At 33.2% G+C, this 16376-nt stretch overlaps 2 protein-coding genes across 3 annotated transcripts; one reads left to right on the top strand and one right to left on the bottom strand.

Annotated features, from left to right (window-relative positions):
* Positions 1 to 530: 530 nt before the first annotated feature.
* LOC108915438 lies at positions 531 to 8416 on the top strand. 2 transcript variants are annotated; one of them, XM_018721464.1, is made up of 2 exons: positions 531 to 2383; positions 7981 to 8416. In XM_018721464.1, the coding sequence occupies exon 1, from the start codon at positions 882 to 884 to the stop codon at positions 2367 to 2369; it is 1488 nt and encodes a 495-aa protein (XP_018576980.1). In that variant the 5' UTR covers positions 531 to 881; the 3' UTR covers positions 2370 to 2383; positions 7981 to 8416. The 2 variants fall into 2 exon arrangements, with proteins under 2 accessions (XP_018576980.1, XP_018576981.1); XM_018721465.1 differs by lacking the exon at positions 7981 to 8416 and adding an exon at positions 4507 to 4620.
* On the bottom strand, positions 4733 to 15831 carry LOC108915437 (WD repeat-containing protein 75). The gene is made up of 10 exons (XM_018721463.1): positions 15667 to 15831; positions 15386 to 15593; positions 15060 to 15322; positions 14007 to 14523; positions 12785 to 12969; positions 12577 to 12731; positions 8659 to 9024; positions 5115 to 5281; positions 4885 to 5061; positions 4733 to 4835 (listed from the first exon to the last, which is right to left on the bottom strand). Exons 1-10 carry the CDS (start codon positions 15747 to 15749, stop codon positions 4740 to 4742), a joined length of 2217 nt encoding a protein of 738 aa, XP_018576979.1. The 5' UTR covers positions 15750 to 15831; the 3' UTR covers positions 4733 to 4739.
* Between the last annotated feature and the right edge of the window lie 545 nt (positions 15832 to 16376).

The following is a 16376-nucleotide window of genomic DNA, read 5'->3' as shown; positions in this document are numbered from 1 at the left end:
CATAAAGTAAATAATTACTAAAAATATTTTACAGTAATTCATTCATTATTTTATAATAACAATATCACGTTAATCACTACACTATGTGGGCGAACAAAATTATAAAGCTAACCCTGGAAACTTGTGACGTCAACCGAAAAATGGCGTACATATTTACCTTTTATATATTCCTTTTTTTTACTTACCTAAAGAAGGAAACTTTTCGCTTCTCTTCACCAACTCGATCACTTGTATTTATACAACGTTTTACAATACACTTGCCCATGATAAAACGTCTAATTATCGAAGTCACAGCGATGCGTACACGTCAAATGTTAGGACACGACTGAGCGCTGGGCACCAAATCAGGCACCGAAGTGTTTTCACTAAGTCGCTCTATAAGCCACTCTAGGTGGTCTGTGGTCAATAGTAAACAAAATCCTGTTCTCTTCGAAATTGGATTCATGGATCTAGTTCATGTTTGTCTGATCCTTATTTAGTGATCGGTGATCATGATTCAAATCAAAGCTCAGCAGTGAGAGGAGAAGAAAACGGCTTAGCAATTAAATTTCCTACGTTTACCTTGAATACTGCCTTTATGTCACATTATTATAAAGATACACAAATGAAAATTTATAAATGCTTCTTTATTTAAAGAAATAGGTAAATCTATTACGAAATTGAAGCTACATCTAGTACAAAAGCAAAATGTCTGTATAGAAAACCACTTATAACTGCAGCTCGGGACTCGGTCGGATGATCATAGCCGTCGCGTCACAGGTCACAGTTACAGAATAGAATCGCGTCGACATTTCGCTATAGTGCACCGTACGAAACCGGTAATAATAGCAGCAGTGTGTTCTTTGTTGCCATCGTGTATACGTTTTTTAAATATTCTAATAATGTCGAACGAGCCGAAAGGTAAAAAACGACCTTTCCCTTTCGCTGATAAAGTACGCAAATTTATTGCCGACTTTGAGGACCTGCAATACGATGGTGCTAAAATTGTGTGCACAATTTGCGATAGTGACTTAATGTGCTGGGATAAATATGATTGTATAAAACATGTAAACAGTCAACATCACAGAGACAAAAAACAGGGTGTGCCTTCCAAATTTCAACTGATGGTCGATTTATTGCTTATGCTGGTTGCCTGTAACGTGCCGCTAAGTATATTGGATAAACAACCATTCCGGGAGTTCTGGAAGAAATACGCTCCCGAGTTGCATTTACCCAGTACCAGAAGTATAAACACGTATTTGCCAGAGGTGCGTAAGGACGTAATAGATAAAATCAAATGCGGTGTAAAAAATAAACAGTTGTGGTTATGTGTGGACGAGACGACAGACATAAAAAAAATTTCTGTAGTGAACATTATAATACGAATATTAGACTCTTTACATCCAGCATCTCCGTTACTACTAGCTAGCAGAAGACTAACCAAGTGTACTGCACGTACAATTACTCGGGTGGTGCTGGATACACTTGAACAATTTGAAATATCCGCAAGCCAAGTTTTATTGTTTGTAACCGATGGTGCCGCGTCAATGCGTTTAGTAGGCCGTTCTCTGCAGGAACACGGCTGTAGATTTTTACATATTACGTGTAAAATACATGCACTACACCTGGTAGCGGAAACTGTTCGAAACTGTTTTCCAGGGGTAGATACATTAATAACCAGCACAAACAAGGTGTTTCTTAAATCGCCCAAACGACTTCGCGCATTTCACGACAAGTGTCCAGATATTCCAGAACCCCCACAGTCGATTCTTACACATTGGGGAACATGGCTGAAAGCAGCTTTTTATTATGCTGTATATTTCCAGCAAATAAAGACTGTAATACTACAGTTCAAGCCGGATGAGGCTGCAGCTATTAAGGAGAGCCAGACACAATTTCAAGACATTTCTGTAGAAAATGATTTACAAACTATTCACAATAATTATAAAGGACTTCACGACGCGATAGAGAAATTACAAAACAGTGCGTTGTCATTAGCCGAGTCGCTGCAAATAGTGGACGACATCGGTTCGACTTTACATGCGATAAAAGACGTAAAAAATGACTGCGTTGTAGAAAAGTGGGAAAGTGTATTAAAGAAAAATAGTGATTTTATTAAATTGAGGGAAATTTGGGGAGGAGCTTCTACCGACACGTTAAGTGAATGCAGAGAGTATTTTAATTATGCCTGTGTTACGTCGGTAGATGTCGAACATTCTTTTTCACAATATAACCACATTTTTTCATCAAAGCGCACGTGTCTGCTGGAGGAAACTGTGGAAACCTATTTGATGTTGCAAAATATTAGAAAGTGGTGTCCAGTGTCTCTGGGTGATAATACTGATAATACGAGTGATAATAATAAAGCTACTTCATCTCGTACTTCATAATCCCAGTTAAATGGGTAAGTTTTGTACATATTTTCGTACATTGCAACAACTTTTGTTAGTATTTACGTTATTTATTTTTATTTATACCTACCTGTTTATTTATTTGTTTACGACGAACACGCCTATGACTACCCGACGAAAACCCCAAGCTTTACTTGTATTTAGGCTGTCTTATAAAAAACGCCCCAACTCTGTTAATAATTGTTCTATTTAAAAAAACAAACGACTGTTGTTAATGGCTTGACAAATTTTTTTTGGCCTGTTCGACATAATATTTTTTTCTGTAGTCAACGATATATAACAACTTGATATTTGTTAAATATTTTATGGAAAAAATATTTTTTTACAAAATTTATTAGAGAAATGCTAGGTCTAATTCACGGCAACTTCTGATAAAAATGTCAAATTTGCCATGAAAACAATTAAATTTAGAAGCATTAAATATCACGTACGCGTCATTTCCTAGGCAATATACGTATCAGTGTATTGTCAAGTGGTTATTAATTACAAAGAAATTATTGTAACTTAAAAAATATGAACACTAATGAACCGACCGATATGATGCATGTATACTTTCAATGTAATAAAAATACTGCCCAAGGAGAACGTCTGTATGCAAATCGGTCTCCAAACGGGGACGTTCCACAGCGACAAAAATTTAAAAGATGACAATCTCAATGTATGATGTTTTTAAAAAGCCTAAAAATTCGCAACGTATTTTTAATGGTCCTGTAGAATTAGACGTTTTGCTTAGTATTAAGGAAAATCCACAAGCTTCTACTCGAGAAATTGCAAGTAATATTAATTTTTCAAAAGACAGTGCACAAAATCTTAAAAAAACACAAATTTAAATCATACATACCACAGAAAGTGCAAGTGTTAGAAGATAACGATCGTGTCCGAAGGGAGCAATTTTGCCATTTTTATTTAAATACGATACAAGATGTAGAATTTTGGAGAAAAATTTTATGATCAGATGAGTGTACCTTTAGTAATAATGGCATTTTTAACCGAAATAACCATCGATATTGGAGTCAAGAAAATCCCAGAATAACTTGAAATCACCAACGGAGATTCAGTGTCAATGTTTGGTGTGGTATTCTAGGTAATCGATTAGTTGGACCATTTTTCATCGATGGAACTCTAACTCAAGACAAATATCATAGACTCTTGTCAGAAAATCTTGCAAATTTTTTGCGTACCTTATCGCTTGCAGAAGTGTATAGGATTTATTTTCAACAAGATGGTGCTCCCCCGCATAATGTTAGAAGAAACACTAATTGGTTAAATGCTAATTTTGATGAAAGGTGGATTGGCATGACTGATCTTGTTCGATGGCCCGTCCCTTCTCCTGACCTCACCCCCGCAGATTTTTTGTTTTGGGGATATCTTAAAGATCAAGTATTTTTGACGTATGGAAAATATAGATATTTTAAGAGAGAGGATTATAAACGTTTACCGTGAAATACCTCCAAACTTAATATCAAATACTACGTATGAGGTAGCCAGAAGATGTCAATTAAGTAATAAAAAAGATGGAAGACAGTTCGAACAATTTTTATAAGGTTTTTTATTGTTACATTTTTGTTTTGTTGTTGATCTGGTATCTATTTGTTTAGCTTTGTTGTTGTTACTTTAGACATGGCATTTCTCTAATAAATTTTGTAAAAAAATATTTTTTCCATAAAATATTTAACAAATATCAAGTTGTAATATATCGTTGATTGCAGAAAAAAATACTTTATCGAACAGGCCAAAAAAAAATAATGACATTTAAGAAAAAACAATTGAAAATCGCCTAAAGTTCTGATGATGGCAAAAAAAATTAAAATCAGTGCTCGATTGTAGTATTTGTCAAGCCATTAATAACAGTCTTTTGTTTTTCAAATAGAACAATTATTAATAGAGTTACAGCTTGGGGCGTTTTTTATAAGATGAACCCCGATGATGTACTTTGATCTGTTGTTCGGAGTCTGAAATCTGAAACTTAAAATAGGATTTGAGTTTTTGCATTTTAATTTATATCTCTGAACTATCCATTTACTAAAATTTTAATTTTCTTTGATGCCCAAAACCCATATTTTTACATTCTTTAGCCACAGAAATAACCATTTCTACTAAATTATTCCATATACAGGACAAGAGAGTCCGCCTCATTCTTGATATTGCCCACTGCTATAAGGAAGTTTAGACCGTCAACAACAGGCGTTAGATCTGAGAGTTTCAATCTCAGTGCCCCCAGATCCTGACAACCCGCAACGGTCAAAATTTGTGAATATGTGTCAGACTTTGCTTTGACTTATCAAATATCGTAGCTTATAAAACCAATGCTTAAATAAAAATATATATTTACAAACATAATTATTTATTTTAGCTTACAGTTTCTTTTTGTACGACTAAAGATTTTAATATTGAGTAACACGTAAAACGTGTTGGTGCCATTGTTTGAATAGGAGCCTCCAAAAACTGAAATAACAGAATGTACATTTAATAAACAAATATGTCTAACAATTACCTTTTTAAACGTTTTCTGATTTAAATCTTTACTGAATAACTGCTTTTTCGCTTCGGGGTGTTGCACAAAATTTACTCTAGCATTTGGTGTCATCATAGTAAATATTGATTTTGTCTCGTCGAACTTATCATCTTCAATATCCAGATTAACTTCATTACTACTTATATAGTATAATTCCTTAAATAAAGACAATTATAGCACATACATCGTCTTAAAATTTTCTTACTTACGTTTTTTGAATTTATGAAATAGAGGTGAGATCTTTCATACCAACTTAATTCGGCATCATTACTATATTTGCTAGGCACAAATGAGGCAGCAATTATATTTTTTTGTTTCGTTAACAAATCTTCATTGGAAAATAGAGGTACTGGAGAGTTAGGTGTAAAAACAAATACTGAAAAGCATTGAAATTCACTGTTAGTGACGTCCATGATATGCACCGAGTCTGCCAATTTCGACATTTTTAGTAGTTTTTTTGTTTATTTTCCAAGAAATTTAAAAAAGTATTGTTTTTTTGAAAAAAACAGGTGTATTTCAAAAATTTAAAAGAGCATTAAAAATATATACAAGGTATTTTTAAATGAAGTAGCAAAAATGGTACCAGTGAATGTAGATCCAAAAATAAGAGGATTGAAGTAAATATACCTTATATGAAAGTTACACCCCTGAGGCGATATACCCTTTTAAAGGAGGGGATTGAAATTCACATTTTAATTTTTTTCTTTAACATGGGTAATGCTAGAGACACGAAACTTGGTATGAGCATCCTACTAAAAAAGAGACAACTTTTCAATATGTGCTTGATCATTGGCGTATTTTATAAAGGAGGGAAACAGTCAACCCCATTGCAATATTTTATTAGAAATTTTTTATATGAAGCAAATGATTTATTTAAAAATATTTATTGGGAAGGCTGATTTATTGCGCAACTTTTTTACCTCTTGTAATTTTTCGATAAAACCGATAGTTTTCTAGTAAAAAAATTAGGTGCGTCGTTTACTAAAGGGGTAATTGCCAAAATTTGTAAAAATAAAGTAGGCGGATGTCATAACAAATAAATTGTTATTTATCATATTAACAAATTGACACTTTCTGTCAATACGTTGGTAATTTAATAATAACATTAAGAATAATTTGCTATTAATTAATGAAAACTATTTGATAATTTATGACTATGGGACATGTATTAGGTAAAGTTATTTATCTGAAATAAAATTTAATACGAACGAGAAACAAGAAATGCAAAATTAAATTTAAAGAATGTTCTCGAAATAATTTCCATTTTGCTGCAAGCATACCTAATACGTCTGTTGAAGTTATAACACACTCGCACAATCAGTTCTTGGTTATTGCGAAGGTCATCTGCTGCCTGAAATATTCTTAAGCGTAGTTCTTCTAAGGAGGCAACAGGAGTGGCATAAACAATACTTTTTATGTGTTCCCACAAAAAGAAATCCTTAGGCCTTAGGTCAGGTGAATGTACAGGCCAACAAACGGGGCATCACGACCACAGCCAATCCAGTGATTCGGGTAATTTAAATTTAACCATTCTTTAACGGCAAATGTACTATGTGCAGGCGCCCCATCGTGCATATACCACATCACCTGACGTGTAGCGAGGGGTACATCCCCAAGTAATGTTGGAAGATTTTCGTTAAAAAATTTAAGATACTCAGCAGCTCCAAGCTTGTGTGGAAGAATAAAAGGACCTACTAGAGTATTTCCTACAATTCCCATCCAAACGTTTAAACTGAAATTATGTTGACATCTTGAAACAAATATTTCATGAGTATTTTATTCTGACCATGAATGAACATTATGATTGGTTTACTGCACCTACTCTAGGAAAATTTGCTTCATCGATGAATAGAATATTCATTAGGAAATTTAAGTCATGCCTGGAAAAATTTATGTACCATTGAAAAAAATCCACGCGGTTAGGTAAATCAGGGTCATTCAATTCTTGCACGGGTTGCTGGTGAAAAGGGTATAAAAGATTTTCATGATCTACATTCCACACAAGACTGTGAGAAACTTGCAGTTGCCTGGACACCTGTCTTGTGCTTGTACCACAGTCTTGTTCTAGATATAGATGTTCCAGTATAACTTCCTCAGTTTCAACAGTTCGGACATTACGCCTTCTTCCCGCATCCTCACAATTGGGCTGAATTTTACCAGTTTCAGAAAGCCTTCTTTCCACCGAGGCTAATGTTTGTAATGAGGAATCAGTCGGTTTGGATATCTTTGGTGGTATAATCTTACTGCAGTGTTACTATTTTTTCTGGACTCGAAAAACAATTGGAGCATGTCGACATATTCGTCATTGGTATATATATTATTTGCCATAATTATTCTGATAATAAATTAATCAAATGGTACTAATTATTGGTTGACAGAAAGTGTCAATTTATTAATATGATAAATAACAATTTATTTGTTATGACATCCGCCTACTTTATTTTTACAAATTTTCGCAATTACCCCTTTTAGTGAACGATGACGCATCTAATTTTTTTTCTAGAAAATTATCTGTTTTATCAAAAAATTACAAGAGTAATAATAAATCAGTCTTCCCAATAAATATTTTTAAATAAATCATTTGCTTCATATAAAAAATTTCTAATAAAATATTGCAATGGGGTTGACTATTTCACTCCTTTATAAAATATGCCAATGATCGAACAAATATTGAAAAGTTGTCTCTTTATTAGTAGGATGCTCATACCAAGTTTCGTGTCTCTAGCATTACCCATGTTAAAGAAAAAAATTAAAATGTGAATTTCAATCCCCGCCTTTAAGAGGGTATATCGCCTCAGGGGTGTAACTTTCATATAAGGTATTTTTACTTCAATCCTCTTATTTTTGGCTCTACATTCACATTTAAAAACACCCTGCATATAGGAAAGAACTAAAGATAAAAACAATATAGCATATGGATTCTATATAAAAAATCATCGAATACATCATTGAAAATGGATTTAAGAAATACCCTGTACCCTTTAATCTGATCAATATATCGAGATGCATTCAAATCATTAAATTTTTCTTGAAAATCGAGCTGTAAAAACTAAACTTTTTTTCTATTTTTTTCAGGAAACAGGAGAAACTACCCAAAAATTGGCGAAATCGGTTTATCCGACATACACAACACAAAACCAGGTCATAGATTGACATACTTATTTTTGTTACAAGAATGATATACAGTGTATTCAAAAATTTATGTAAAATTGGTCATTTTTTAAAAAATTTTATGTTTAATGACATAACAACAATGACATCACTTGCGATTTTTTTAAATGAAAAGAGATCTTTTTTATATTATTTTCAAAAGAAAGGTTTTTGAAAATTGCCCAAAATAGTATAAAAACCGGAGATGTTCCAAAATTTCTATTCGCATCTCCAAATACGAAATAAACGAGAAATATTAAAACAGATTACTTACTACGTTTCAATGTTTTTAACAATTGTTATAAAAGAAGAGTAAAACTTATTTTATTTATAAAATAAATTTTACTTTGATAAAAATATGGAGCCGATAGTAAAAGTTAAATATATTTAGTTAAATTCTAATTTTTTATTTTGCCTTTTTCATTTACACAATTAATAGTTAAATGTTAATAAACGTTACTAACTTTCATATAGAGCCAAATATACCAGGTACCTCATCAATCGGTTATCGCTTAAGATATAGTAGATTTATCAAAGGGCAAAGGTAGCTGTTCTCAAAAAGTAACTGAATACAAATGTCAGAATAACTAAAATGCACTGTACCTTTTTTATTCTCCGTTAATACTGCCATATGTGTCGATAAAGGATCGGCTATAAGAAGACTAACCCTTAAAGGTACAGTCCAGATCATACAAAGCGTCAACAGATTCCAGACACTCAGTTGATATGCACTTGCGGATACCAAGAGATGGCACTGATTACTGTAACCAAATTTAAGCCATTTAATTTTCCCCTTGTGAGTCGGATGAAATAATGAACATTTAATTTCACACGAATCGGGCGTCCAAGCGGTTACTATAGTATCAAAGCCTATAGCCATCAGGGAACCATCAACGGAAAAAGATAATCCCGAGCAGCTGAAATCTCTAAAAAATCCTATACCGAAACATTTCCAAACCACGCCTTTTTCTGAAAATAAACAATTCGGTGTTTAGAGATTAGAAATTTTGAAAAAATTGTAAATAAAAAATTTTTCACTTTTAGATCGACATATATACAATTGGATAGTGAAGGTGACATCAGGACTCCGATTTTTGAATTGATGAAACAAATTCTTATAAGATGAAGTAATTTTTGCTAACTCGCAGTCTATATGTTCAGAGTTTAGGTTTTTACTTAATATTTACGACATTTTCTCAAAGGAATTTGTTCTATTAATTCAAGAATTAGCACCTTCCTCAAATAAACAAAGATTTCACAAGGAGCTGTGAATATTAAACTATAACGAGAGACTTCTCCGATTCTTAGTTTTTTTATAATCCGTTTTTATAGTAATGAAGCCTAGAATATTTGATATAAACTTTATGGTTTTTGAAAATATCGAAAAAGTGAAATATGATCAAAAAAAAAGTGAATATTGCAATCTAGAAATTTTTTACATATATTACATATATACAGGGTTATTCACGCAACTGGTTCATTAGAAGGATACCAAGTTACCATGATAGAATTTGTTGAAAAAGACCATGCACGACCATGGAAAATGGGTTCCGGCCAATTTTTTTGAAACTTTGCAAAATGATAGTTCACAACACGTCGATCAAAAGTCTCAATGAGTACGAAGCTCTAAACTAAACCCTTCCCCAACCCCACAAAACCACCCCCAAATGTAGGGGAAACACGTAACGGAACATATTGGTGGATTGCCTAACCGAAACATTTTACTACTATAGTGGGATCTGCAGCTACCCACACCATCACTAGGCTCGAGCCTAGTAGTTTATTACTTCTTACTAGTTGTGAACCTATTTGATTGTGCATTTCAACCTACAGCCACTTAGACCATCACCTCACACGACTTCAAAACCCCGATAATTATACCAAAGCCCACATGGTATGGTTTTACAGCGGTCTTACAGGTTAGGAAACCATTTGATGATGTATTTTATCTCAGCGATCTAAACCATCAGTACACAAGCCCCTTCGGTCCCTGAATTATACCCCCACCCCAACCCTTCAAACACAACCCCTTCCAAAGCCAACCAAATGATTTTGCACATCTCACAGGTTGTGAAACTATATATTATCACTCAGTGACCATCATTAGGCACGACCCTTCGACCCTTGTAATGTAACCCCACTCCTTTAACCTTTCATCCCCCCCTAAAGCCTACCTTAAGACTTTTTACTGCTTTCTGGTTACGAAACCATTTGATTATGTATTTTTTTCGACATCCACTAAAATCATCATTACACGTGATCGCAACTCTTCGAAGCCTAACGAGTAAATTCCCAGCCCACCAGACCCCACAAACCCACCCCCTTCCTTAGTAATGATTTAAGTTGCTGTGAGATGGAATATGCTTTCACAACCCGTAAGATGTCCAAAGCTATGAAATAGATGTTAGAAGTTAAAAAAAAATGGACCGGAATCCATTTTCCATAAGGCCCTTTGAATCCTCAGGTTACCCGCCACGAACTTTTCGATGAGAATATTTTCAAAACTGTTGCACTGCCGCTTATACTGGAAGTTGCCACTAACTCTGTTATTTTAAGTGGAACACCCTGTATATTCAGAGTCAACGTGAAATTTGAGGGTCACTCCTATATCTAGGAGTTATACTGGGTGTTTCAGAAAAACCTCCCGTAAATTCAGGGGGTGACAGTACGACAAAAAATAAGAATTTTAGTGGATATGGAAAAAAATACATAATCAAAAAATAACAATTTTTTGTAGTTTTCCAAACGCTACAAAATATTTTCATGAAATTTATTATTCCGGGGTTTTTAAGGACGCCAAATACGCTGGTTTAATTATTTTTTGGATATTTCATAGAGGGTGCTAGTTACGCTACATTCCTATTACATTTTAGGTTCTAATTTTTTTAAGGTTAGGTTTTTTACCATTCGGGCTCCAATTTCTAATGTACAATTTTATTTTCTAAAAATAATGTACCCTTGTTAGAATTTCCTAATGTGGACGAGAAAAAAAGGCTTTTAATTGAACTCTTACAATATTACGGTGTAGAAAATAAGTGACTTTTAAAGTAGGTTTATGTCAAAACTTATTGATGGATGTCTCATAAACAACGCATACATTCTCAGTAATATTTTAAACTCTAATTAACTTTATATCAAAATTTTAGTGACTACAGTCACTAACAATCACTCCAGGCATTTTTATTTAAATTTTCGGCAAAAACTATTCAGATGTAACGATAATTTGACAACAAACTTGGCAAATATCAAATTATTTCAATTGTTTTTGGAGAGTTTCTGGGGGGCTTTCGTTTTGACAAAAATAGTACCTATTAGCAACTAATATCAGTTCAGAGTAACTCTAAGTTGCTATTAGCTACTAATAGCTACTATTTCTGCCAAATCGAAAGACTCTCTGGTCATGGCCAATTTGACAACAGGTCTGATACGAGAAAAACTGTCCAAAAAATAGAAAACTGCAAATATCTCTAAAAGTAGTAACGGCAACTCTAACAATGCTGATATGGCTTGAAAGGAAATTTGAATCTACATACAACAGAGTAAAAAAATACAGGGTGTTCCATTTAAGTTAACAAAGTTATACTTATTTCAAGTTACCAAAATGTAACCGCAAAAATGAAACACCTAGTATTAAATGTTTTAATTTGTTGGTATACCATAATTTAGTGTTACCTATGCCCTGTACAGGTACCAAATATCCAGTTGATATCACGCCCCTGAAAAGAATTACTAGCATCTCCACGGACCCTTGCATCTGTGAAATTTTTTTAAAAATTAATATTTCAAATTCTATAACTCCTAGGTATAGGGAATATTTAATAAAGTGACCCTCAAATTTCACGTAGAATACGAAAATGCAATAATATATAGGATGTCCCATTTAAAATAACGAAGTTGGTGGTAACTTCCAGTATAAACGGAAGTGCAACAGTTTTGAAAATATGTATTTTCATTGAAAAGTTCATAGCCGGTAACCTGTGCATTAAAATTTTCAACAAAATACTATCATGGTAGCTTCGTATCCTTCCAATAAACCAGTTGCGTGAATAACCCTGTATACTTATATTGGAGACAGACCACTTAAACCTTACATCTCTGTAATTTTAGAAAATCATTCTAATAAAATGTGTACAAATTTGTTTACTTTCCAAACGAAAACACAATATTTAATTTTTTTTTATTATTTTTAATTTAACTTTGAATGTTCCTAAATTGTTTTTTACTCTATTTTCATACCAACCACAAATATTTACAACTATTCCGTAATCATTTAATAAAGTTAAATTTATATCTACCAATTTATTTAAAAAATAAGGAAATTGAAATTTTTTATTAATTTCTGAATTTCTTTAATTTCTTTTGAAATAAAGAACAAATGACACTTCAAATGTACTTGCAACAATACCTAAAATTTTAATATTTGGAAGTAAATATAACATGCGAATGATAACTATTAGTTTATTAATTGTAAACTATAGTCTTAATTTCCAAACTCTAGTAAATATAAACAAAACGTCTTACCAAGTGTGTCTGACTCCACCAGTTGCCATATTTTAAATTTTTTGTCATCACCTAAAGTTACGCAACGCAAACCATCATCATTATTCAATGGTTGAAATAGTATTTCCTTAACAGATTTGTCATGAGGATATTCCACAGATGTGTTTAATTCAAATCTGCAAGATTACATATTAATGTAGAAAACTATAAAAACAAAGATCTAACTTACTTTTGCATCTCGCTATTAAATTTCCAAAATTTTAGCCTTATTTCGCTGTTGTACACTTTATCTCTTCTTTCCTCAACTGTACCCAACCATAATCCATTTTTACTTATTGCTACTTTTGTTACATCTGTGTTTTCCATTATGACACCCCTTTCGTTTGTTATTCTGTTTCGCCCCACTACATCCACCTACCAGCAAATGAGATTGTTAAAAAACAACATATTTTTTGGTAATTCTTCTTGGTACATTGGATAAACATTTTTTTTCTATACAGGGTGTTTTTAAATGAAGTAGCAAAAATGGTACAAGTGAATGTAGAGCCAAAAATAAGAGGACTGAAGTAAAAATACCTTATATGAAAGTTGCACCCCTGAGGCGATATACCTTCTTAAAGGCGGGGATTGAAATTCACATTTTAATTTTTTATTTTTTCTTTAACATGGGGAATGCTAGAGACACGAAACTTGGTATGAGCATCCTACTAATAAAGAGACAACTTTTCAATATTTGTTCGATCATTGGCGTATTTTATCAAGGAGTGAAACAGTCAACCCCATTGCAATATTTTATTAGAAATTTTTTATATGAAGCATATTATTTATTTAAAAATATTTATTGGGATGACATCCGCCTACTTTATTTTTACAAATTTTCGCAATTACCCCTTTAGTGAACGATGACGCATCTAATTTTTTTACTAGAAAACTATCGGTTTTATCGAAAAATTACAAGAGGTAAAAAAGTTGTGCAATAAATCAGTTATCCCAATAAATATTTTTAAATAAATAATTTCCTTCATATAAAAAATTTCTATTAAAATATTGGAAAGGGGTTGACTGTTTCACTCCTTTATAAAATATGCCAATGATCGAACAAATATTGAAAAGTTGTCTTTTTATTAATAAGATGCTCATACCAAGTTTCGTGTCTCTAGCATTCCTCATATTAAAGAAAAAATTAAAATGTGAATTTCAATCCCCTCTTTTAAGAGGGTATATCGTCTCAGGGGTGCAACTTTCATATAAGATATTTTTACTTCAATATTTTTATTTTTGGCTCTATATTTGCTAGTACAATTTTTGCTACTTCATTTAAAAACACCCTTTATAAGCTAAAGGGAAGTACACGTTAACGATGTGAGCTTGAAGTGTACATCAAGTGCAGTCAATGTTACAAAATTTGTGATTTAGAGGGTTTGCAGAGACAAAAGATATAATTTACTTACACTGTATAAAAGCGACCCATCATTAGGAGAGTAAAACTGTACATGTCCTGGATTGCCGTTCATAACCAAGGCTTTAGTTCTGGGATCGTATATAATGCCACTTTCATGTTGTTCTCCTAATACTAGATGCTGAATAACATTAACTTGGTTCATCTGATTATCTACAATTCTCACAGCGTTATCTCTGGTTGCTACGGCTGTATACACATTGTTAGTGGCCAGTGAAATGTGCTCAATCTCCGCGGCCAACCGTGGTAAAAATTTTTTTTCATTTTCATCGTCAAGTTGCCATTTTACTAAAACGCATTCTTCTCCTCCACTATAAAAGTAGCTACCTGCGGTAGAAAAACATAGTGCTCGGACAGGCAATGTATGCCAGTGGAAAACAGACTTAACTTTATTTCCAAAAATATTTCGCCATACTATAGCACGTCCAGAACTATCACCACTGAGAACAATTTCATCGGTTGGATGGCAAGCAATGCAGGTAAAACTTCGGGTACTATCGATGGCATATCTAAAATGGAAATGTGTACATGAAGTGTCCGGAAACAAAGGGTCTGTTTCGTTGGATGAATTATATAAAAAAATAGGCAGCTGTTTATTTTCCGCTACCCAAAAAATCTTATATCAAATGTCATTCAAATATCTTTAAAAACGTTAACAAAAATTTAAATAAAAACTTGTCTTTGAAGGCCCATAACATTTTAAGGAACCCTTATCAGTTTATTTTCTTTCCTTGAAGCATAGCCGTTTTGTTTCCAGAAGCAATGTATAAAAGTTAGAATCTATGATTAGAAGCACAGTCAAAATATATTGTAGCAAATGGAGGACATTTTCAAAATTTATAATTAAGAACTCTTAGAAAGTAAATGTAAATACAATACTTAGGCACACAGGGATTCTAGTACAAATAAAATAATTTCACTTAATTTGATAAGATCAATGTACATTTTTTACAGTAAATAAACAGTGGTTCAAAAATTGTTAATAACAAAATAAAAGTTTTAAGCCCATACTAATTGATTAATAATTACCAAAATATATAGTTACCTTGAAATAGCTTTATCATTTAAACTAACAAAATAAATAATATTTCCATATACAACAGAAAAATATTTGTTTTCACTGACGTCAAGGAAGTACTTGTGACCGTCTAATTTAATGCTGAAGGAAAAATTTTTTGATACACATTTTTTTATATCTATTATGGTAAAACCAATTCGATTTTTACTTCCATATGATATCATTGCCTTTAACTCTGTATTTTCTGTGGTGACAATATTAAACGTTCGTATTTTTTTAAATTGAAATTGCTAAAAAAATAAATGGATTTTTATTTTATTTAGTAATTAGGATTATAAAAAGACAATACTTACTTTTTCCATTATTTTAAAATGAGTCATAGTTCTCCAAACTGTTACTTTGCCAGACTCGTAACAAACAACCAGGCAAGGGTAGGAATCATATATGAGATAACTAAATCCAACTATATTGTCAGGTGATGTTCCTTGATATTCATACATTAGTTTACCAGTTTTCCTGTTATATTCCGATATATTCTTCTTACAACATATAAACAAAGTTCTATAAAATATAATTATTTAATATTGGCTTTTAAGGGTAAAACTTATGCTTGTCTTTCATAATGAAAACTTACTCGCCGTCTGACGAAAAAATTGGTTTGAGAGATACAACTGATCCTCCATCTTTAAAATTTAAAGCAACTTCTACTTCTACCATTTTATCTCAAAATATTCCTTTTTTAAATAACAAAATGTACAGGTTAAACAGGTTAGAAAATATAGTGTGGACCCATCATAGACATTATAAACTAATGTTTCCTGTTAGTAACCTGTGAACTACTGGACTGAACTACCCGAACTGCTGAACTACGGATGGCTACCCGCACAAAACATACAATAGAGCTACCCGTAACTCGCGCCATTATTCCATGGCTAAAAATTGGCCTCAATGATTTGGGATCGCCATTATTCTAAGGCTAGAAATTGGCCTCAATAATTTGGGATCGAGGGGGATTATCCCTCTTTATCCTGCCTCATCTCGTGTAGGCCTGGACAGCCTTCGTAGGTGGGCCCCATCCGTCGTCTACCCCGACCGCAAATGCGGCCGGTGTAGGCGCTTTGTGGGACCTCCTTTTGTCCTGGCTGGGCCCCGCCGGCTAGGGCCCTTTCTTCTGGCGCTCTTCTTGCTTCGCCGGCTCGTCTGTGTAAACCCCGGGGGTAGTGTCATGTTTATGTGTGGTATGGTTGGGTAGGGTAGTGCGGCTATGCAGCCTGGGATGCGCTTTGCTAAGGTGGCCCTTAGGCTAGCGCGGGAGGGGAGGGGTAAGGAGGGTATGGGGGGTGT

Source organism: Anoplophora glabripennis, unplaced genomic scaffold, assembly GCF_000390285.2.
Source record: "Anoplophora glabripennis isolate ALB-LARVAE unplaced genomic scaffold, Agla_2.0 scaffold1116, whole genome shotgun sequence".
Taxonomy (NCBI): domain Eukaryota; kingdom Metazoa; phylum Arthropoda; class Insecta; order Coleoptera; family Cerambycidae; genus Anoplophora; species Anoplophora glabripennis.
This window is presented reverse-complemented; position numbering and strand designations above follow the sequence as displayed.